Here is a 22433-nt window from a genome sequence, read left to right as displayed (position 1 = left end):
AGAAAAGTGTTCTCGTTCGCGCAAAACTGGCAAAGATCGCGATCAATTGGGCACTTTGCGTCACTTATTATTGGCGCAGATACAGCGTACGGCGCGCCATTATATAGCTTGATAATAACACCTTCAATCGCGCTTTGCCCGTCCCTCATCATATTTTAGCGCCCCGATCTCCCGTTTCTCACGTTTCATATTCGTTCGATAAATTATCATCTCGTTGAATCACGCTTATCAATTTTTCACACTGTAGAATGTCCGACGCGACGGGAGCGCGAGACGTCGTCTGAACACCCTCGCGAAAACTCCTCGAGTATAAACTGAACGGCGCGCGCGACAAGAAATATGACTTTTCTTACATTTTTACGTTTCAGTGTGCGCGACGCGAAAAAGGACCCTCGGTATCGTTAGAGTTAACAAAGTACAACGGATCACCGCGCGGATGCGACGCGCCGTTACCCAACTTTTTCGCGCAAACCGCACACGGTGGCGGCGCGTGGCTAATTAAGTAATTTATGAGCGCCTAGAGACCGCCAGAAACGTCGTACGTCACACGTCGGTCCGTAGGGTCGCGCATAAATCCCCTCAACCGAATGGGGGATAACGCGCGATTTCAGCCGCATTTTCTATTAATGGCTCATTTGGCGCGCTTAAACCGCGTTTGAGCGGTGTTTTATCGTCGCCCCCCTGACATAATTCGCTGCAAATACGTATGTACGCGTGTACATGTCGGTGCACCAACTGCGGTTGGCCACGCGATCAGTGCCGAAAACCCAGCTGCAGTCTTGTGCGATTCGGGATTTACGTGCGCGATCGACATCGATGACCGTCCATCGATAAATTCGTTTTACTGTTGTTCAAAAAGTAACGATTATACCTATTGCTCAACCGTTGTTCAAAACATGTAATTGCGTTACATGTACACTGCCGTACTAATTAATGGAAAAAAAACAAAAAACAAAAAGAAATAGTGACATCGTTACCAAGTTAAAGTGGAAAAGAATTAACTCGTAGCGGTAACGGCGTTACTTCTGAACTCTGTGTGTGCCTCGCATGTGTAGCGCGACATGCAGGATAAATGCGAGCGACATACGGATAAACGAATAACCATTGCACGACGATAGAGGAATATTAATACTCTTCGCGCGAGGAGCGTCCACCGTACGGCATAAAAATCGATTTGGGTGCGAACGCCGATATCTGTTCGATTTTCTATACAGATTCTACATGTATCCTCATTAAACGCCGAGGGTTTAATGCGCGTCATGCCTTGTCATCGGTCGTTGCAACGCAACCAATACATTACAACTAACCGAAAGATCCGATCGCTTTGACAGTTGCAAATTACTCGAATGGAAATGCGATTGAACTAGCGCGCGTATACGTAGCGGCGTGTCAATCATCCCGCGATCCTCTCCGCTCCTCCCGCTCCGTTCTCGCTCTCCGCGTATTCTTCAAGGTGAGTGATCGAGCCGCGCATGTGATCCTTTCTCGGGCGCATTTCGCTTTTTTCGTAACCGGTAATCGCACTCAGCGAAGTAGCTAGGTAGGTAGGTAGGTAGATATAGGTGGATAGGCGGATGGGTAGGTAGGTAGGTAGATGGGTAGATAGATAGATAGTTATTCATACCGCTGTACCGGCGAATCGCTCGGACGTGCAAAACCGCAATGGCCTTATCTGGGCAATAACGTTTCGCATATATCGCCAAGCGCCCACCGCGGTTTTCCTTCTGTCCGGCCAAAACTTCTCGCGGCTGCGAGGGAGTGCGACGCATGAGTTGTATCCCCCGAGCGATTCGTCCGGTCACGGGAACACGCACACATTCTCACGACGTGGTGCACACGTGGGTGGGTTTGGTGGCGTGCACGTGTCCACGCGATACCGCCCGGTCCAGGTCCCCTCGCCCGCGCCGCCTCGCTTCGTCTCGCATGCATGCATGCATGCATGCATGCATGCTCGCGTTGGCTTGCACTTCCCATTGTTGGCGGATGCAGCCCGTTCGAGTATCGAACCGCGATAGAGCGGCCCCTTTTCCACCTTGGTGGAGAGCCGCGGATATTAAGGTCAACGCGAGAGAGCGCGATCAGGGTCCGCGGACCGATTTTCCATGTAATTTCACACGGTAATACCGTATGGGCGCGTAATCGGGCCTGTCTGCCGCGCGCGCGGATTTCAGATGCCGCCGTAACGATCGCGTTTCAAGCGCATCTACCACCCGCTCTTTTCGTTTCCCCGACTGCCTGTTAACGAGTTACACAATGTCCATTTCCTGTCCAACGATCATAACCTAACAATGGTTCCGACCGAGCGAGCGCCGATCGAAAAATTCGACCGAGTTTCGCGCGATGTCGAGTCGGATTGCACAATCCGCCGCCGCGTTCTCCGACGGATCGCTCTCTTCACTTTCCCGGATGAGATGAATTTCGAATTAATCGGACGCGCGTACAAACATGCTCGAACGTTTCAGACGTTAATTTGAGAGTTGCAAGTTTCTTGCAGCGGGAAACCGTTCGGATGTAATTAACAAAGTGCTTAAACTTTCGCCGATATTACAAACACGTCACATCGTAGAATTGTCTAAAAACAAACCGAAAGTTAAATGTTCTTCCCCGTCTTCAGCTCGCGCTTTCAATTCAGTTAAACGCTCATGATCGAGTGTCCAAAGTGCGAGTGTAATTTGAACGAGGTAGAACAATGTCAGACCGGACAGATATGCATGGAACGCATATCGGGAACGCCCACTCACCGGCAATGTTAAATACATCCGTGACGTCTCTCTGTAATTCATGCAACCTAATTCCTCGCTGTTCATCCCTACTGGCGATAATAGTGAGAGAGAGAGAGAGAGAGAGAGAAGAGGGAGATGCGGGAACAAGAAAGGATATTCTCCGCGCAGATCGAAACACGTACAGCTACGACACAGCGCGGAGATCTCTTCCTGCCGCGGTGGTGAGATCCCACCGAAGCAGAGACCATGACAAGTGGCGCGAAGCTCGTCTAGTGTCGATACAATATGGTTACATTTCCGGTCCCGGCTGTACCTACATCCCCTTAAATCCACCTTTACGGCGTCGGGGGACGGCGCGTGAGATCCGTCAAGATGACGGACATCCTTTAAATTTGCCGGGGAAGCTGCGGGTTCGGACGACTCCCCGAGGATACCGAATGCGCCTCTTCGAAATGAAATTCTGGCCGGCGCGCGCTTGCTTGCTCGCTCGCTCCCTCGCTCGTTTGCTCTCTCGCTCGGCCGTAAATCGACCGGGATGTAGACGACGGACGGTAGATAGGTAGGTAGGTAGGTAGGTAGGTAGGTAGGTAGGTAGGTAGGTAGGTAGGTAGGTAGGTAGGTAAGTACACCCCCGACTACGTAACGTCGAAGTAAATGGAGAAAGTGTCCGCTCGCGAACGCACGCGAGCGGGCCACCGAGTGGATCGAGACGTAATTGGCATCGCGCAGGCCAGAACGCTTAATTCAAGATCCCGACGCGGAGGTCTCGCGCACTCTCGCGCCTTCTCCCCTTAATTGCGCGACGCCGAATTCAGGCCATGCGGGGCTTAGGTAATTGAAATCGCGCGGAAACCCAGGCCGCGCCGAGCTTACGCGACACGCGGAAGCCTCGTCTCGGTCAAGATGAAACTCCGGACGAGAATGCGCAGAGGGTGTTTGTCTGGACTTCCTCATCCTCCTCGACAGAAGGTATGTGGAGCGGCAAGCCGGCGCGTGGGGGCGCGACTTTGAGACGAGTGAGGTAACGTGAAATCAGTGCTGGCGAATGACGGCTGAATAATTGTTGAATATGCATGCGCAAAGTTCGCCATAGCTATCGGAGCAGCACGCCATGGCGCTCTGTAGTGCGTTGCGTCGACATGTGTTTTGAACGTGAGATATTAAATATATAATAATAATGCGCCGCACACATGAGAGCTACCTAGTGCGGTAATCCGTAATACGTCATTTGTACTAATCTCGGTCTGATTATTGGACCGCGAGCTGATACAGCTATTTCAAACAAATTATATTATATATTTACACTTTAAATATATACAGTCTGTAAAGTAAGAGCGTGTACGGGTTAATGTTAATAGAAAAATTTATTTTTAATGATTTTTAAGTACATGGATTTGTTGTACTCCATGAGAAGAAAAATGCTATACCATTAATAATAAGTCCAGTCACCATCGGCATTGATAATGCCTGGCATCTCCGAGGCATACTTTCCACTAAGTTGATTGCGTATTCGTTCGGTAAAGACCTCCAAATGAGACGAATTTGTCGTGTCAGCTGTTTCAAAGTGCACACTCTTTTTCCTCGAAGCTTGTGCTTGAGATATGCCCACACATTTTCAATGGGATTTGCATCTGGCGACTGCGATGGCCACTGCATATGACATTTTTGGTCCTTTGGGGTGGGAACAAAGGAACACAGCCTCGTAGCGCGATGCGTATGCGGCACTCATGGCGATTAACGTGTTTCTCAGGTTAGAGTTCGACGCCAACTGAATCTTTTGTGACAAAGCATTCATGACAAAGATTTCATCTATCGGCACACAAAAAAACTAGGACGATATTTGAAGTCAACTGCCATTTATGCCGTACACGCTCTTACTTTACAGACTTATATGTACACATTATATGTACACATGCACATACAAGGATGCATTAAATTTGCGTGTATCTTCCACCCTCCTTCCTTTTCTATCTGTTTATCTATCCATCTATATACATGTGTGTGTGTGTGTGTGTGTGTGTGTGTGTATCATGAGCTGTAATCAGTCCCGTGCGGTGATCGCGCGTAATTTCAAAACTTGCGCAAGACACAGGCCGATAATCGAGCCGCTAAATTAGATGGATATATTCGGCAAGGAATGCACGCCTCTAACATCGTACGCCTCATTAAAATAGAATATATACCGAAGTCAACGAGGAAAGGACGATAATGCTAATCACTTTGGCTGAATAGTCGCGCATTTACGCGTGCAGCTAAGTAGAAAATCAGTAGTATTAAAGCGATCGAATGAATCGCCAAACGCGAAACCGCATTCATACATCTAAACCCAAACGGAATCGCCGGTGTATCGTTGCGGCGAATAAATAGTGATTACCTTCGCTTAGAAGGGGGAATAGGGGCGGACAAAACACGCTGAAATATAGTCGAAGCGTCGATTGCGATCGTATATCCGCGGGATCGTGTATCGTGACTATCTTCGTGCGCGACATTTTGGACATTGTCAACAGTGACGCCGTACGTTGCGACAATCTCATTACGTTATTAAGTACCCTCGGGAAATCTTTCTTTCGTGCCGCGTGCTTAACGAACGTCGTAATGGAATTGCCGCATCCGCAGCGCGGCAAGAATTTGCGGTTCGTTGCCCGCGGCATGTTAAGTGGCAGCCGGGCAATTGAATTTTAAGTCGCAGCGCAGCCGAGGTCAGTTTAATGCGCTACTTACCTACGTGTTGAACCGGGATAATTTCTCCTGGATTACGTGGACGGCGCGATCGTGTCTCTCAGCGGTCGGCATCCTGAAATCAGAGATAAACGGGTTATTCGTGATCGACGAACGCACGTGTCGGCAATGATAATCCTAACGATATTCGCTACGTATGTAACTTTTGCTCAACGTCACGATCGCGCGGAGCACCGATATTGGGTATTTTACGAAGAATCACGGCCAACTCTGCTCGTTACTACGTAGCGCTTCAATCTCTGTTAGGTGTTTGAACATTTCGGAGACCTGTCGTATGCAGGAACAGAGAATCAAACTGAATAAAAAACTCCTGTGCTCGCTGTCTCGCAAATTCTTTCATTAATAACACAATCTCAGAATTTCACGCGGTTATTTATGTATGGTATGGTAGAGAACATTTTTAATCAATTTAATCCAATTTACTCGCACACGACCGCTCGTACATTTAAATTCAGACACTTTGTACATCCATTTCGTACAAAGATCAGCAAATGAAACTTTAATCGCTCTAAAAGAAGCGGAGCCTTTTTACATTCACTCCCTGTTCAATTGGCGCGTATCATTCATTCGCGATCTCCTCGTTATTAATACATACGCGGCAGTAAACATCATCATCATCATTTAACGACGTCGCTAAGAGTAGCGCGCGAGTCACTAAAGATAGTTTCTCATACATTACAAGCGGCGTCTCATTCGCTTCCGTAGTTGAATCTCATCGCATGAAAATTGGAAAAGTTCAAAGCGCTCGTCGCCTGCCACCGGCGCGATGTTGAAGAGAACGTAGGAGAGGCTGGTGGCAAGCAAAAGAGAAGCTGCGCGGCGCGTCGAGGAGGTCGAGAGTGGAGAAGAGAAGAGAAGAGAGAGAGAGAGAGAGAGAGAGAGAGAGAGAGAAAGAGAGTGAGTGAGTGAAAGAAAAAGAGAGACGGAGAGAGAAAGAGACGAGAAGATGGAAAAAGCGCGGATGAGAGGCAGCCACAGGAGATATTGTTTCCGCGGTTCAGAGCGCGGCGTTGCGTTCGATTTTACGGTACGCGGGAATTCGCGCGGAACGAATCCATTGTGCGAGAGCTAAATTGTGTTGCCCGCCGCGGTATATACGATTTAATATGCGCGAGCCATGCGACCGCTCCCCGGTGGCGTCCGCCGGTCAATTTTAACCGGACGCGAACACGAACTCGCCGAAGTTTCGTGTTAAAGCCAAACAGATGTTTTTCATAACTAAGGGGCACGCGCTTTTGCGAGCTCATTTTTAATCCGTGAGTGGTCTTACAAGCGCGCGCTACACATACCGGATCAAAGTACAAACAAGCTATTTTCTCTCTAGATCCGTATTATATATTATTATCGCGCGCTTCAAAGTCTAGACGCTCCTTTTAATTACGCGAGAATTCCTCTATAATTCTGATTCATTCGCTTGTCACGGCTGCTCCCACACATTCATATCCTCGTTATCAAGCGAGGATCCCGTCTTATTTCGACATCACCGAGAACAAACACGCGTCCGGAGACCATCCCGATGTATTCGATCGAATGAACGATCGCCTCATTTCAGTTCGTTCGACAGCACTCCTCTGAGGAATCGTGCAGGCAATTATCGGTAATTAATTGTTCGCGGTCGTCCAGCTTCGTGAAACATATGAGTTGCAGTCCTTTGGGGAAAGCGAGAAGCGCATCGTCCTGCTCTGCGCGCACACGGAAACCTTACCGCGAAACTCTTCTCTCGTTGACAACGGAGTGCCGGGCTTCACGTCGCGGTGACAGCGGCTTATCGACGTTGTCGGCGTCTCATTACGCACTGCGACAATTAACGTCGACGCTTGCCGCCGGCTCTGTCGTCTGAAGGCGGAGAGCAACGACGCGTCGCGCGGAATCGATAGGGGACGAGTACTCTCGTCGCTCGGGGCTACGCACTTCTCTTCGCGGCGAGGTTACGTGCTCCTCGAAGTTCGATGAAAAATTTATGAAGAGTCGGATTTACGAGAGGCGGGTCCGCGTGTTTAACGCGCGATGCCGGGAATGGTGACGACGGCGGCGGCGGCGGCGGCGGCGGCGGCGGCGGCGGCGGCGGCGGCGGCGGTGGCGGCGGCGGAACGAACAGGGAGCGTAGGACGGGAAAAACGTCGGCGTAGCGGAACACAAAATTCTCCTCGTGCCGTCGTTCGCGAGGAGAGACGATGGAATTTTTATAACGACACGTTTTGCGCCCGGGATTATTTTAGGGACGTTCCCGCGGGATTTAAGGGGGCAGAGCGGGGTTGGTTGGGAGGGTAGGTCGGGGACGAAGGTGGAACGGCGGCGCTTTTGCGTGTCCACGATTCCGTGAGCAGCGCCGGAAATGAATTCGCGTGTCGGCTGCACGTACTTCCGACATTTTTTCTGATGCCGCCGGCGCGGCTCGCTAATGTGGAAAACATGTTGCGAAAACTTGCGTACGCGACGAAAGTGTATTACTTTCGGTTACTTATCCATGAGACGACGAAGGCGCCAGCTCTCGCACGAGCTTTATTATGCGACGTCGCGACAGAATTCATCGCACTCGCGTATATTTTTGTAATGTAACTGTGTCTCTCGTCATGTAAGCTTGATCAGTGTCTTTCCTAAATCGTGCGTTCGATACCGCAAAGCCCGGAGAATGTATTATAAAATAATCAATAATACGAACGAAATAAACAAAAGTTACATTAATTAATTCTTCTTAATTATATCTGCCAACTTGTTGAGAGACGGCGCGGCGGGTAAATATTTCAACGCGAAAAACATCTCACATGTTTCATCAGTTTAATCAGTTTGTCGTTTTTCAAGTGGTACTACAAGTGACACACTTGCGGCAACCGCTCGTATCGATTTTTTTTTCGACTCTACAGCACACGACTTCGTTTTAGCGCTATACACGCGGGTATACACTCCGAGGGATTTCGAGATTATCCTAAATCCTCCGCAGTCCTTTGTTGCTCTGGAAGCCAAGGATTTCCCAAAGACCCGTGCCGAATGGACGTCCTTCAAAGGTTGCAACGAGGTTCGCGCAATCTCTCTCGAGCCACCTTAACTTCTTCTCGATCCTCAATAACTCTGAAATAACGGCGGCCCCAACATACCGAGTGTTCCGAAATTCGCAGACGCACATTTGATCGTGTCGTCGTGAGAGAGAAAGAGAAGATCGAAATGAAAGACGTGAACGGGATATGAAGGAGTCCCTGAGAGATGTGTGACGTTGAAGATTGATCGCAACTACTACCGGGTCGGAAAATACTTTCCTTCTCCCCGAGTATTGGCCGTCGCGCAGAAATCTCTCGCCGAGGAACGGACGATCACAGTCGCGAGCTATCGGATGAGAGAAGTCGAGTTACATTAAATGGTACCCGGAACACTTAATGGCGGCTTGCGGAGCTGGAATTTTCGCGGCAAGTGGTTTCTCTCGGAGCCAGAGCGACGCGACTTCTGCCGTGCAACGATTCTTCTGCCACATTTATCCCACATCGCGATGATATACACGATGTCGCCGCCGCCGCCGCCGCCGCCGCCGTCCCGTTGGCAGAAGCATTATCCCCTAATCACTCGGCCGGCAGATACGGCCATTAAAACATTGTTACGATCGTACCGTGTGTATGTAGGGCGCCGGGAGGGTACTCGTTGGCGGTGCGATTGGAGCTCGATACGCGGTCGAGCGTGCCACCTTCCCTTCGCCGTTTGAGATACGCCTTATCGCCGCCGAGCCAGCAATTACAGGACAAAGGACCGAGAGATTCGCGCGGTCCGACGCGATCTCCAGTTGGGTCGGGGAAAGGGGGAGAGGGTTAACCGAGGAGCATTTCGTCATTGTTTCACCACGAGGACGGACTCTCATTGTTCCCGCGCGAGTCCCGCTATGCGCTTTCAACGCGGGAGAGAAGGCAGCGTCTCTCGGAATTCCGGGTACCGCGTGCCCTGGACAACTTGTGGATATGGGCGAGGCCGGTGGCTCCGAGAGGTGTCCCCGGCACCTCCGCGTGTCCTCTCTCTCTCTCTCTCTCTCTCTCTCTCTCTCTCTCTCTCTCTCTCTCTCTCTCTCTCTCTCTCTCTTTCTCCCCCCTTCCTCTCTCACCTTTCTCTTCCCCTTGCCCCGTTCCTCATTTGCAGCCCACTATATGTGGGTCAGCGCCCTCGAGATACGAAATAGCGCTGGCGGGGAGCGTGCTACTGAATTATTGAATCACTATGACCCGGCGATATCACCGCGGTGCAGTAACAAGATTCTACTATCCGCCATTACGCTTCCTGACCGGATAAATAGCAGCGAGACTGACCGTCTGGAATCATCCGATGAACGGCCATTTCTGAGATATTAAGATTGAGTATATCGTCACGTTAGTCGCGCGCGACAACGTTCGCTTCGAGAATCACAACGGCAATCTGTCTGTGAAAAAGCGGGATTGATTTCGCGTCCGTATTCGAGTGTCGAATACGGACGACTTTTCAGGCTCTTGGAGTTCGGAAAGGCAATGAGGGTCGAATTCTCTCGTCGGGCGTCCAAGTTATGAGGCGAGGAGTGCGTCATCGCTTTTTCGAGGAACCTGGAGATGCAGGGGAGACCCATGGAATGCAGGGAGACGATTGCGGAGGGTGAATCTACACGATATGCGACGTTGTGCGCGTGTCGCGATGGGAAAATTTAAAGAAAATATCGCCTATTGTTTGCGCTGTTGATTTCAAGGGAGCATTTGCCGATGACCCCGTTCCATGAAACAACATCGTTCGCTTAAATTCAACAGCGAGTGCCGCGGCCGCGAGTACATTTTATTTCGGTCGAGACGTTGTTGTTTCCGCTTTAAAAAGACTTGTTGTTCGTAAGTGTTTTAATTTCAAGTAAGCTTTCGCACGAGCATCGGAGAGTTCAGCGTGGAAATATCGTGTTTTCCAAGCAATGAAATTGCCGCCTGTGTGCCGATGGGGCGTGTGCGTTTCCCCAGCGGTGGTGGGCACGTTTTTACCCAGTCCGATCAACATTATTAACGCGGAAATGGCGTTGTTATTAACAGCAATTTGCGAGTTCCGGTTGAATTTCGATGTGCCGTGCTGGAGGCGGTTAATCGATGCATCTCAATGAAAACATAATTATCAGACTGTCGATAAACTAGTCCGACGTAAACATTATATTAGAGGAATTAGAATAATGGTGATAAAATATTAGCGTGCGTCACCCACGCGGGAGATCGGTACCAGTGTATTTTTTTTCGTCTATACAAAACGGATAATTATCTTTCCATCGCGGCCAACAAGCGAGATTTCAGGCAAAATTCGAAAACCGTTGCTGCAGCGGCTTAATACGCAGTCGCAAAAATGTCAATGGGCGTATTTACAACATTAAATTACTCACGCACCTCTTCACGTATTTCCTCCTCCTCTTCCCCCCCCCTACATGCGTACGAGATTCGATATTGATTTGATGTCAATTTTGAATGCGATGTTTTCGACCGTAAACAATTTTGTGGCTTAATTTCCTATAGCTTACTGCGTCGGCGATAATTTGATGGAATTGGGCCATTGAAGATTATTATTTGCACACAGTATCGCCTGCGTGTATCACACAGAGAAACAAACGAATTTATGCCGAAACGATCTGTCCCCGTGTATTATTAAAGCCGAAGTGTTTGTTTAATTACATGTGTGCGTGTGTCGTTTTATGATGTATCAGCGAAAGATCCCATCTTTCTCGCGGAATGTTCGCGCACGCTTCGATTAATGATGCGACTTTGACAGTTTCAATATTTTATATTAATTAGAGAATGCGAAATCAATTGGCATATAAATTGATAACACGAATAAGTCCGAGCATATAATACGACTAACTGGATAATCCTACATAAAAGCGGAATAACATATTGCTTTAAATATTTCCTGCTAATCTACCTGACATATTGTTATAGCGCATATTCTCGTCGAGTGTAAACGTATAAGAGCTTGTGCGTATGTTTTGTGGGATAATATCCTGTCGCCTTACATAAAGTGAGAATTTGACAGAATAATTAAGAAAGATCATCGATCGTCCATAGCATTTAATATTCTAATTCGCTATGGAAAATTAATTTGTTAGCGTAACAAAGTACACGAAATCTTTTTTCGTATCCAAGTTGCGCGATAACACAACATTGTACGTTTCTCTCAATACAAGCATCTGATGTCATGTGTTGTTACAATCCTTTAATCACAGAAAATAATTCCAATGCTCCTGCTGTGAGTTTGCAGATGAAACTGACAGCATAGTCTTGTAATTATTTCGTTCATAATAGTCTTGTAATTATTTTGCTCAAGTAACCGACGTGCGCAACGAAGTAATAGAAGCGAAATGAGAAGACGCGCCCGTTACGCGCCGGCAAGAAATTGGCGCAATGGAGGAAGGAAGGAAGGAAGGAAGGAAGGAAGCTTGTCGTTCGACGTGAGCTTGTCATTAGACGAAATACGAGAGTCGCAGATATACTTTTTAATTCCGGATAAACATGCTGCAACGAGCCATGCTGTATCGGAATAAATGCGTCATAGATGCATTTGCAAAATTGCACCGACACGTAGACATTCGCGAGGACGGTGCACTGGCCGTTCCATTCTATCGGCGACGACGACGTGTTTCAATGTAGTGCATCCGTGTGTGCAGTCGTAAAGTCGTAAAGTCGTTTTCCACGTGCATCTCTGTCATACGAGATTGCATCCCTGGACTATTGCGCACCGAAATATTTTTCATATTTCTTAGAACGAGACGCGAGATTAAAAGATGAAACAGATCGATCGATGTTGATATGCCCGACCAGTCAAATATTTAATTTGGTCAAATAGAACGTTTGAAATTGGCAGATCGTAAAGATAACTTTTTAACATCATAACGCGAGATCGCATGTATACTTGGTTTTCTGGAAAAGATTATTGTAGTTCGATTCGAACGTCTTACTTTATCCACTATATTCCCCTGACGTTGGATCCTTAGACAACTTTTTCCAGACAACCATCTCTTCCGTCCGCTTTAAAATAGTTTCAACGATAAAGAATTTCAATCTTTGAAGTTCGTCAAAAATAGTTCCGGTAACTTTTTTAATGAAGAGTTGATGTTCAATTTTACACCGAGGAATAATAAATCTATCCGAAAGATCGTCTAAAAATGTAATATATACATTCTTGATTTTCACGTTGTTTGTAAGCGAAAAATTAAGACCTCATAATTGTTAAATTTTAAATTATCGCACATATATAACAATGCTTTGCTCATTCGGTTCTTAGATCCACACAATTTCATGAACATTTCATTATACTCAAACGAATCACTATGCGGGTCGATAAATCGATGTGCGGACAAAGTAATAAGCTTGCAGTGGCACTTTATTTAGTTGTACAAAATGCATTTGAATTTAATATTCCTCGGTGTGAATGCGAAAAGTACGAAATGACATATGAATAATTAATTCGGATAAATGGCGAAACGACACGCCATTCGTACATATATGTGGGATTCGTCGGTGACCGTTTAACCGTTATACATCTTCACGACGAAGGAAGAGTTAGAACGTCCCTCGACGCTCTAGAGATAATATTGTTCCCGTATAATTAAACGCGACTTCACTTTACGTTAAACTCGAGGGATGGCTAGTGAGGTCGCTTACTCTCTTCAAGGTACGATTCCTTCGACCTCTCCTCGCTTAGTGTTGGCTTCTATTGATTCATGCCAGCTAGTCGCTGTGGGGCGAAGACATAGACAATGCGATCAAGAAAGAGAAATGGAGTATGCACTGTCGTCGTATACGTTAACGGAGAAGCCAAAGAGGCACGGATGCATCGAGAAACTCGGAGACGATCTCGAATCGTGTGCGCGTAACAATAGTCTACGAAGTTTACGCGCGAGCTGCGCGCGAAATGTCGTTTTACCTGAAAAAGTAAGATGCCTTCGACGAGAAATTAAACTCAGTTTATTAAGAGCCTGTAAAAGTTCGTCGGGTTTTGAATCATGTTTTTTTTATTACTTAAGTGACGAAACAGCTCGACTCGAAATGCTCGAAAAACATTCTTTTATATTTATACTACAAATATTATCGAACTTGAGCAATTGAACTTTTTAATAAGTCTTAACACAGAAGCATCGCATTGATGATATTAAGACGATATCGTATCAAAAAATAAAATCTGAGATGCTGTGTTCGTCCTTTGAACTAACGAAATCATCGATGACTCGACGAACATTTGCGAGACCTTAATGCAAATGCCAATTTGTAGTGCTTATCATTTGTTGGTGCTTGTTTCTTTTCCAAGCTGAAATCGGTATGGACGTTTTGTGTACGCAAAACTGTAAAACACTTTACAGTAGAAAATGTAACGTTTGTTTCATGCACGGTCGACCTAGTTTATACACGTAGAAAATCGTTTGTGTAAATATCGATGTGCACAATATGCAGACAAACCTGGTAAATGTAATTTCAAACTTTGCGGCAATCCGATTGAAATGATCGATAAATGTTTATTGATTTGTCACGAGTGATGTTACGAGAGATATTAAAAAATAGCAAGAGCAAATTTAATTGCAAAATAACATGTAAGAACGTTGCTAAAAGATTGCTCAAATTCAATTTAGTTTATAACAATGATAACTCCGTAACTACGTAGATACATAAATACAAGAGATACACGAGGTGATGATGTTTAATTGCCATATTCAAATGTACCCAACCTGAGAAAGAACCTGGAAGGAAGAGGGAGAAAAAAAAGAGAAAGAGAATAAGCGAGTAGCCGAGTTAATTAATTTCTTATCGCGTACGCATTGTGTTCTCAATTCTTGTGAAAGGTTCGCGTGTCTGCGCGACCTGACTGTCTGATGAAGGTTTTTTAAAAGCGTTTAGCACTCCCGGACGAGTCTCTAATTCATCTCGCGGCATTCCAATGACTGACGGTTTCTGCAGGTTTTGCAGGAGATTTCGCGTCGCTTGACGGGCGAAAGAAATTCGTTTGCGACTCGTTTTTCCTTTTTTCCTCTCTCGCTAACCTCGAAGCAGAAGCAGTGAAGAAGTAATAAAGAACCTGTCGGGAATTTGGTGGCCATTCTTCTTCATTGGCGTACTCTATTTCCCGCGGTTCGCCACAATCTCTCGCCGTGATTTCGATATCGCAGTCTTTCTCTCTTTCCCTCCCTCCCTCTCTCTCTCTCTCTCTCTCTCTCTCTCTCTCTCTCTCTCTCTCTCTATCTATCTATCTATCTCGCACTCACCTCATCCTTCGTGAATTCTTATTCTACTCAACGAGATAGATCAACCTCGTTTGATTCCTGAAACGTCCGCATCCTATCTGCTCACGTCTCCAACACGGACAGACGTACATACATTTGCCCAGAAATGATCGAGAGGGAAGTGACAGTTCGGTTGGAGACGCGGTTACCCGATCGTATTTGAGAAATTGATCGGCTGCCAAGGATGTCTCGTTAATCTATTGCCAATAACGCGCGGTGCACTTTAAAGCCGGAGGGCCGACGATCGTGTCGCTGTTTCAATCGGTTTCAATTACGTCGTAATACGACATACGCTTAATCGGTGCGACACAGCGTGACCCCTCTTGAATCTAAGGATCATATTCGTCATCGCGATAAAAGGTACAAGGGAAATATGGAAACCATGTGTGCGCGCGGTAAAAATTCCGCTCCGCGACTCACCCGCCACCCGAGATACGGCGCTTAATCGTTCAGGGATACGCAATTTGAAACAAGGTGAAACTTGGCGCCAAGCAAAGACACTTTTATGTCCAGCTATACGTCAAACCGACGCGCGAACACCTTGGGACCACCGATGTAAAGTTAGAGAAATATGTCGTACCAACTTACAGTATAATTCTCTTTATCGTCGTAACACGCCTTCTCATAATACTACCTGCAATCCTACAATCCTGCTTTAAAGCTTCAACATAAAATTATTGTTTCAGTACGTACACTACGTGCACGGAAGAACGTTGAGAACGTAATAACCGTAGGTAGTATGTTATAGTGTAAACGAAATCCTTGCTACTGTAAGGAATATAAGGAGCAGTCCCAGTTCACGCCGTAGTTAGACGGTTTGTGCTAGTGTAGTTCGTGTTTTATGTTATGTACCGAGAGATACGCGAGCTGAGCTTCTATTCAATTTTATGATTTAGGGATACCGATTTCGAGATAAATTCTAACACGGCCGATGTTTGTTATATATCGATTGTTGCTTTCAGCACGAATGTGCTCTCGCACATCTCTGAAAATACAGAGCCATCATAAACTTGATGTAAAAAAAAGAAAAAAAGAGAAAAAAAAATGAACTGCTATTATCTCTCACACACATATGTGTGTGTGTGTATATATATATATACATATACATGTGTATATACACATATATACATATATATCTTGAATGCTGCCGTTCAGCGAAGCGCTACTTCGCCCGCTATTAAATAGATCACGCTGCGTAATGTGGATATTCAGTATCCGGTATAAATGCTTGGTCGGTCGCTGAATTAATCCCTCGTTCATAGGATAATGCTGTTTATCCGCGCCGGTAATGGGTCGTATCATAAAGATGAAAAAATAATGCTGGATAAACGAAAGATAAATTTCGCATAACCAACGGACGGAACAATTTCATTTGAAAATATCAGATCCACGCGTTCTCAATAATGTTACAATTACGACGGAATTATGATAAAAACACGCGACAAGACAATAAAACTTTCATTAAATTTCAGTGAGTTTATTTAATTGATCGTCAGATGGTTTGCCGCCATTCGTCAATATTCTCTGAATTTATTATAGGAAAATTTAATCGAGAATAACTTTGTTCGCGGTGGCCTGCAGGTCGTTAATTAATACCAATTCTCAGCGCAATTTGAGATCTAATATGCAATAATCCAGACCTACGAGAGCTTTCCCGTTGATTATGAGCGGTAAACACGAATCCTATTGACGAGTGTTACGTGAAAATATTCGGAAATTATGCTATTTATTATTTACAGTGTCGTCACCACGATATCCGTTTTATTCGATAAAAAAGAAATAAATTCTGAATCGTTCTGCGAGGATATTTTCCGCGTGGTCTCACTTTAATTGCACGACTTTGTCTCGAGGAAGTAAAAGTCGATGACCGGCCGCGTTCATTCTTCTCGCGCGAACCGCCCAGAAGAGGATTTGCGTTTACGGATTTTCGTTTAATACGCATTCGGCCGCGCGGAGGCGGAAGACCGGAAGTAGATCGTGAAAAGTTACCTTCCCACTTGCGTTCCTCGACTGACGAGAACCTGCAGAAAATTCAATTGGTTGGCTCTTCAATGGAAAGCCCGGCTCTCCCGCTGTTTATCTGGCGGCGCCGTGCACAGAGCTATATTTGACGGAGGAAAAGGAGTTAAGCTGTATCGAGCGCGGGAAAGAGCTTATTTGCTATCGTCGGCGCCTGAGAATTCATTTCGCCTACAAATAAAACGCTACTTACCAGCGCCGATGTCGGTGCATGTTCTGCGTGTTTCGGAGCACGGCCAAATACGAGCGATCGAGTGCGAATCCGAGCGAGCGACATGTTCATGTACGCACAGTTCGAAACTTCTACAAGCATGCCCGATAACCTGAACAGATACCTGTTGACGCCGACAGCATCAACACGATCGCGCATAAGTACGAATGAAACGAATTATTGCATCCGTGTACTAAGGCCGTATACGGAGTAAGTTCTAAATTTTACCTTTTTTCAGCAGAAAAGCTGATGTTGCACAGCTCTCGAAATCTTAACGGCCAAATGCAAGCGACTGAGCACGAATCTGAACGATCCCCCGAGCGATTCCGAGCGACTCCGAGTAAATCCGAGCGAGCGCGAAAGTAAACGATATTTTCGTGCATGCGTAGATAGAATCTCCTAGAACATTCTAGAAACATGCATGGCAATCCGTTAATACCGGCGGCATTAACACCATCGCGCGTAAGTATGAGTGAGACGAATTATTGCACCCGTGCACTAAGGCTGTGCGCGGAACAAGTTCTAAATTTTATTACCTTTCTTTCAGTGGAAAAGCTGATGTTTCTTGCAGAAGAGTCGAAATCTTAACAGCCAAATGTAAGCCATCGAGCGCGAATCCGAACGATCCCGAACGATTCCGAGCAATTCCGAGTGAATCCGAGCGAGCGCGAGAGTACATCTTCCTGCATTGCATGCATAGCCAGAATCTTCTAGAACATTCTAAAAGTATGCACGGCAACCTGTTAACACCGGCGGCATTAACACAATCGCGCATAAGTGTGAACGAGACGAATTATTACATCCTTGAGCGAAAGGTATCAAAGTAATTTCGCGGCTCTCTTCTTCTCTCTCTCTCTCTCTCTCTCTCTCTCTCTCTCTCTCTCTCTCTCTCTCTCTCTCTCTCTTTCTCTCTCTTCCCTCTCTTTCTGTCGCCTTCTTTCTCCTCTTTCGCTCATTTTCTCGTAACGGATATGGGACAAGCTACATATTTTATTACCTGTTTTAGTGAAAAAGCTGATGTTTCTTGCATAGCACTTGAAATATTAACGGCCAAATGCAATGCGAGCGCAAAACCGAGCGAATTCGAACGAACGCGAGCGTAAGCGCCATTTTCGTGCATGCTAAGTCAGAATCTTCTAGAAGCACGGCAACCTGATTAAGTACCTGCTGACGCCGGCGGCATCAACACGATCGTGTGTAAGTAAGAACGAAACAAATTATTACGCCCGTAAACGAAAAATATCAAAATAATTTCGTAGCTTTTATCCCTTTTCTCTCTCTTTCTCCCTCACACTCTCTTTTCTCTCTCTCTCTTCCTTTCCCTCTCTTATTTTCTCGCAAAGGGCACGGAAAAATTTTTTTACAATTTTACTACCTTTTTTCAGTAAAAAAAGCTGATATTTCATGGTACTCGAAATATTAACGGCCATATGTGCGAGATTGAACGCGACCGTAAACCGTCTTCATGTTTGCATAACCGGAATCTTCCAGAAGCATGCACAGCAACTTGATTAATTACTTGTTCATGTCAACGGTATCAACACGATCGCACGTAAGTGTAAACGAAATTATTTATTACATTCTTGAGCGAAAAGTATCAAAGTAAGTACGCGGCTCTCTCTCTCTCTCTCTCTCTCTCTCTCTCTCTCTCTCTCTCTCTCTCTCTCCCCCTTCCTCCCTCTCCTTTTCTCTCTTTCTTTCCTCTCAGTCATTTTCTCGTAAGAAGCACAGAACAAGCTCCCGATTTTGTTACTTTCTTTCAGTAAAAAAGCTTTTGTTTGTTGCATGACACTTGAAATATTAATGGATTATCGGAATTTGAATCCGTTTGATGTTTGAGAGTCCGCAGCAGCGATATTTTATATTAAACACTTTGTTTCGACGAGCAAGACGCAACGAGGCCAATTACAAAATAAAAAAATGTTAATGTGTGTCGCCGTGTCAAAGAAGGCTATATACGTACGTACTTTGCACTTTCATGAATTTCGAGATTATTTTAATCGCGAGATATATTTTCCAGCAAACAGCTCGGCCGCGCCAGTTTTGATAGGGACGTAATGAGATCGGTAGAAATGTATTTCTCACAAAGCCATAGCATTAAAGCGTACCGTTTAATAACTAATTACTGTACGGCTATGAGCAAAGAAACGAGAGAAGAAATTCATTCTACGTGCAGTACCGGTATCCCCGCTTTATATCATAAGCATAAGCTTCGCGTGAATGATTAAATGTACGTTACGCTTTTACATTTGCCATAATCTACCGTGCAAACTTCATTCAACGGACTATTTGAAGCACTTGTTTTTTTTATCGCTTGATGCTCCGCATTTTTGCACGCATTTCTGTCAGAAGGACCCGGAAATCATGGGCTAAAATATTACAACGGGAAACGGGAGGGGGGGGGGGACTTTTTCCGCAGTAACACGCGTTATCAATTCACATTTTAAATGTTTCTAATTATCGTTAATTATATGTCTGTGCATTATTCATATTGAATATTAAACGCCGCGATCGCAGCAATTGCGGATGTCGGCGCTAATCCGCGTAAATTCAATATGTTCTCTACGAAAGAGAAAGATAACGTTCTGGCAGTAAAAACGTTGGTGGCGAAATGTTAAAATACACCGCGCCGCAGTAAGGCTCGCGTCGCGTTGTGACGGAAAAGGCACGTCGCCATAAAGATATATCCAAGAGCCGACGAAATGAGCCGGCGTAATGCGTTTATGCACATCTGGCGGGGATCGTCTTAAAGGATCTGACCCGGATGATAATGCGTTTACCTCTCTTCCGTTTTCTCTGCCCGACGACGCGGTTGCTCACGCGTCTTCGCGCAACAGAAGAAGGGAAACCTAACACTACTCGTTCGCGTGTGCGAGAGTGCGCCTCCTGCGAACGCCTAATGGATTCAGGTGAAATTATCCTCGCGGAATACCAAATGAGCGGTAAGGACTGTCGTATAATTCAGGCTCGCGGGTATTAGGTGTACCCATTTAACGTCACGTCCCTTCCGTTTAAACGTGGTGCCGTAGCTTTCGGCTCCGCAGGGAATTGTACTACGGAAAGTGTGAGAGAGAGAGAGTGAGTGAGTGAGTGAGTGAGTGAGTGAGTGAGTCAGTGAGTGAGTGAGTGAATGAGTGAGTGAGTGAGTGAGTGAGTGAGTGAGTGAGTGAGTGAGTGAGTGAGTGAGTGAGTGAGTGAGTGACTGACTGACTGACTGACTGACTGAGTGAATGAGTAAGCGAGTCAACGAGTGGGGAGGAGAAAGAGGGGGGAGAATTGAGAGGGTGGTGGGTGTCCAGGGAATGAAGACGCGGGCAATCGGCCAAACCAGAACTCAGGAGTATGCTTTATGCTCTTAACTCCGACTTCTGCCAAGCTAATCGACCCTTACTCCCTAAACTAACGTGTAACAACCACGAAACGACCTGTTTCAGCGCCGGGATTTCGTCTCGGTCAATGAGCAATCGCAACGACATCCTCAAACTCGGAATGTTGCACTTTGATCGCGTGATAATCGATGTAATTGCGGAATCGTGTCGCCATCGTGAATTTCAGATTTTATTCACGTAAATGTCACGTATATCTGCGAATGTTTCATCGATTCTTATCCCAACAGAGAACAACATTCGCCGCTACTTAAAATCCAAGAGATAACGGGAGTATAATGTTGTTGAATGCGCGGTAAATATATGATGAAGGTAGAAAGAGAGGATGCGAGTATGAATAGCGTAGGGTAACGACGTGCCGTGGGTGTGAATGAAAGGGGACGAAATAGTTGTAAGAGATGAAAGGAAGACAAAAGTGCGGAAAACCGGGTGTGCAGGGGTGGCAGGCAGGTATCACGGATGAGATGGCAGAAACTCAGGGAGAAACTTTAAATTGACGAAACTCCCGGAAAAACGTTCATGCGAACAAAGGCCAACGGAACAATGCCGAAAATCCGGTAATCGAAAGGATTCGCGTTTGCAGCGGGAATGACTATGTTGCCCGGCTAAACGATCCCCAATTACAGTTCCTTCTTTATCACCTCTCACTTCCGCCATCGTATGACTGTCGTATCTTTCTCGCGCGTCTTTGCCTTGGTCTTTCGGTCTTCAACCTCACTCTTAATTAAACAATGTTATATCAATTTTGCAGTCCGATTTTAATTAGTCCGATAGTAGTTTTAATGATAATTCGAACGAATAGTCCCCACAAAGTGATAGTTCTGTCCAGCACATTTTTACACACACGTATTCCGAAAGTCACGAAAGAAAATATACCGAGAGAAAAAAAGAAAAAAAAATTTACTCGTTAGATACTAATAACATATATTTCTTTAAATCTATATTTTCGTTTATTTTAATGGAATAAAAAATTATTTGATAGAAAAACTACAGAAAGTATAAAAATGTATATTTTCTCATTTGAGAAATGATTTTTATTGTAGAAACATAAATATCAGTAATAAGTAATAATGTTATTAGTACTCATTGCACAAAAATTTGTTATTTTTTAGATTTTTTCAGTGTAATACATTATTTGCATCCAAACGGTGAAAAGTATATTGCTTCAGCAAATCTACATATTTGATCCAAACTTGATATATCGAAACTCGAAAAACATCACGAGACAGCTCGATTAGTTAATTCATGTTCCAACAGCATCTCGCTGTTACGTCTACGACGGTTCAGTGATGGCAACGTTAAATGTAATTAACGACCGTTTTCTAAAGGACAAGAAAGATCTCTAAGTCACTGTGTCATTTGAGTCATTAATCCAAAGTCAAGATACCTTTCTCCAGTCTGTAAATATCTAGCAACAAACTATTAGCTTTGTCACTTGAAGAAACGTTGCTGTCCAATAAAATACACAGCTTTTTACACGTCCAAATGTCTTATTTTATCTATCTTAATAATGCGATAAACCAAAAGATTGACTTTGATGATAATTGACATTTTTGCAATATATGTCATATGTTTTATTTTTACAATCTTTTATCGAAGACCGACTTGCTGCATATATATATATGAACGTCAAAGTTGAAGATCTGACGTAGCCAAATTCGTAGTAATCGTTAACTCTCGTTTATCGATTGCATTGCGCAAAGCTGTGACTATATACCAACTTTGGTCCGCGTTCGAAGGAAACGATAAGCCGCACGTAACGTCGAAGGGCGACACACACGTTCACCCCATAAGTATATCGTTTATTGCATAAAATTATATCCGTCTCGACTTAATATATTGATTTTTCTTCGCATTTCGTCAATTTCATGTGCGATTCGAACATAACTTTTTGCGTCAGTAAATCTTAGAACGCGGTATATTTATTTTCTTTTTCGTACCAGAATATTTCTTATTAGAAAATTCGCAGCGTACGCAAACGACAAAGAGAGCGCACACTACTTGCGCAGAACTTGGTCGTTCCGTTCTTTGTCGCTCTCGCATATTGAATATTCTAATTACCGGTTCTCTCTTTTATTTCCCATCGGATTACCGACTACATGTCATAGTAGCGAGTTTCG

At 45.3% G+C, this 22433-nt stretch overlaps 2 protein-coding genes across 2 annotated transcripts in view; both read right to left on the bottom strand.

The window, feature by feature from the left end:
• kek5 (leucine-rich repeat, immunoglobulin-like domain-containing kekkon 5 protein) overlaps positions 1-22433 on the bottom strand; it is a 102416-nt gene that overhangs the window by 52851 nt on the left and 27132 nt on the right. Inside the window, exon 2 of the mRNA XM_011137156.3 lies at positions 5445-5517. The gene's annotated coding sequence lies outside the window, so the exon portion shown is untranslated. The remainder of the gene's footprint in view (positions 1-5444; positions 5518-22433) is intronic.
• LOC112590607 (uncharacterized) lies at positions 16503-17774 on the bottom strand. The gene is made up of 3 exons (XM_025307627.1): positions 17156-17774; positions 16910-17051; positions 16503-16798 (listed from the first exon to the last, which is right to left on the bottom strand). The coding sequence occupies exons 1-3, from the start codon at positions 17344-17346 to the stop codon at positions 16730-16732; spliced, it is 402 nt and encodes a 133-aa protein (XP_025163412.1). The 5' UTR covers positions 17347-17774; the 3' UTR covers positions 16503-16729.

This window comes from Harpegnathos saltator, unplaced genomic scaffold (genome assembly GCF_003227715.2).
Source record: "Harpegnathos saltator strain DR-91 unplaced genomic scaffold, Hsal_v8.6 scaffold93, whole genome shotgun sequence".
NCBI lineage: Eukaryota > Metazoa > Arthropoda > Insecta > Hymenoptera > Formicidae > Harpegnathos > Harpegnathos saltator.
The sequence above is the reverse complement of the archived record's forward strand: the minus strand, read 5'-3'. Positions and strand labels throughout refer to the sequence as shown.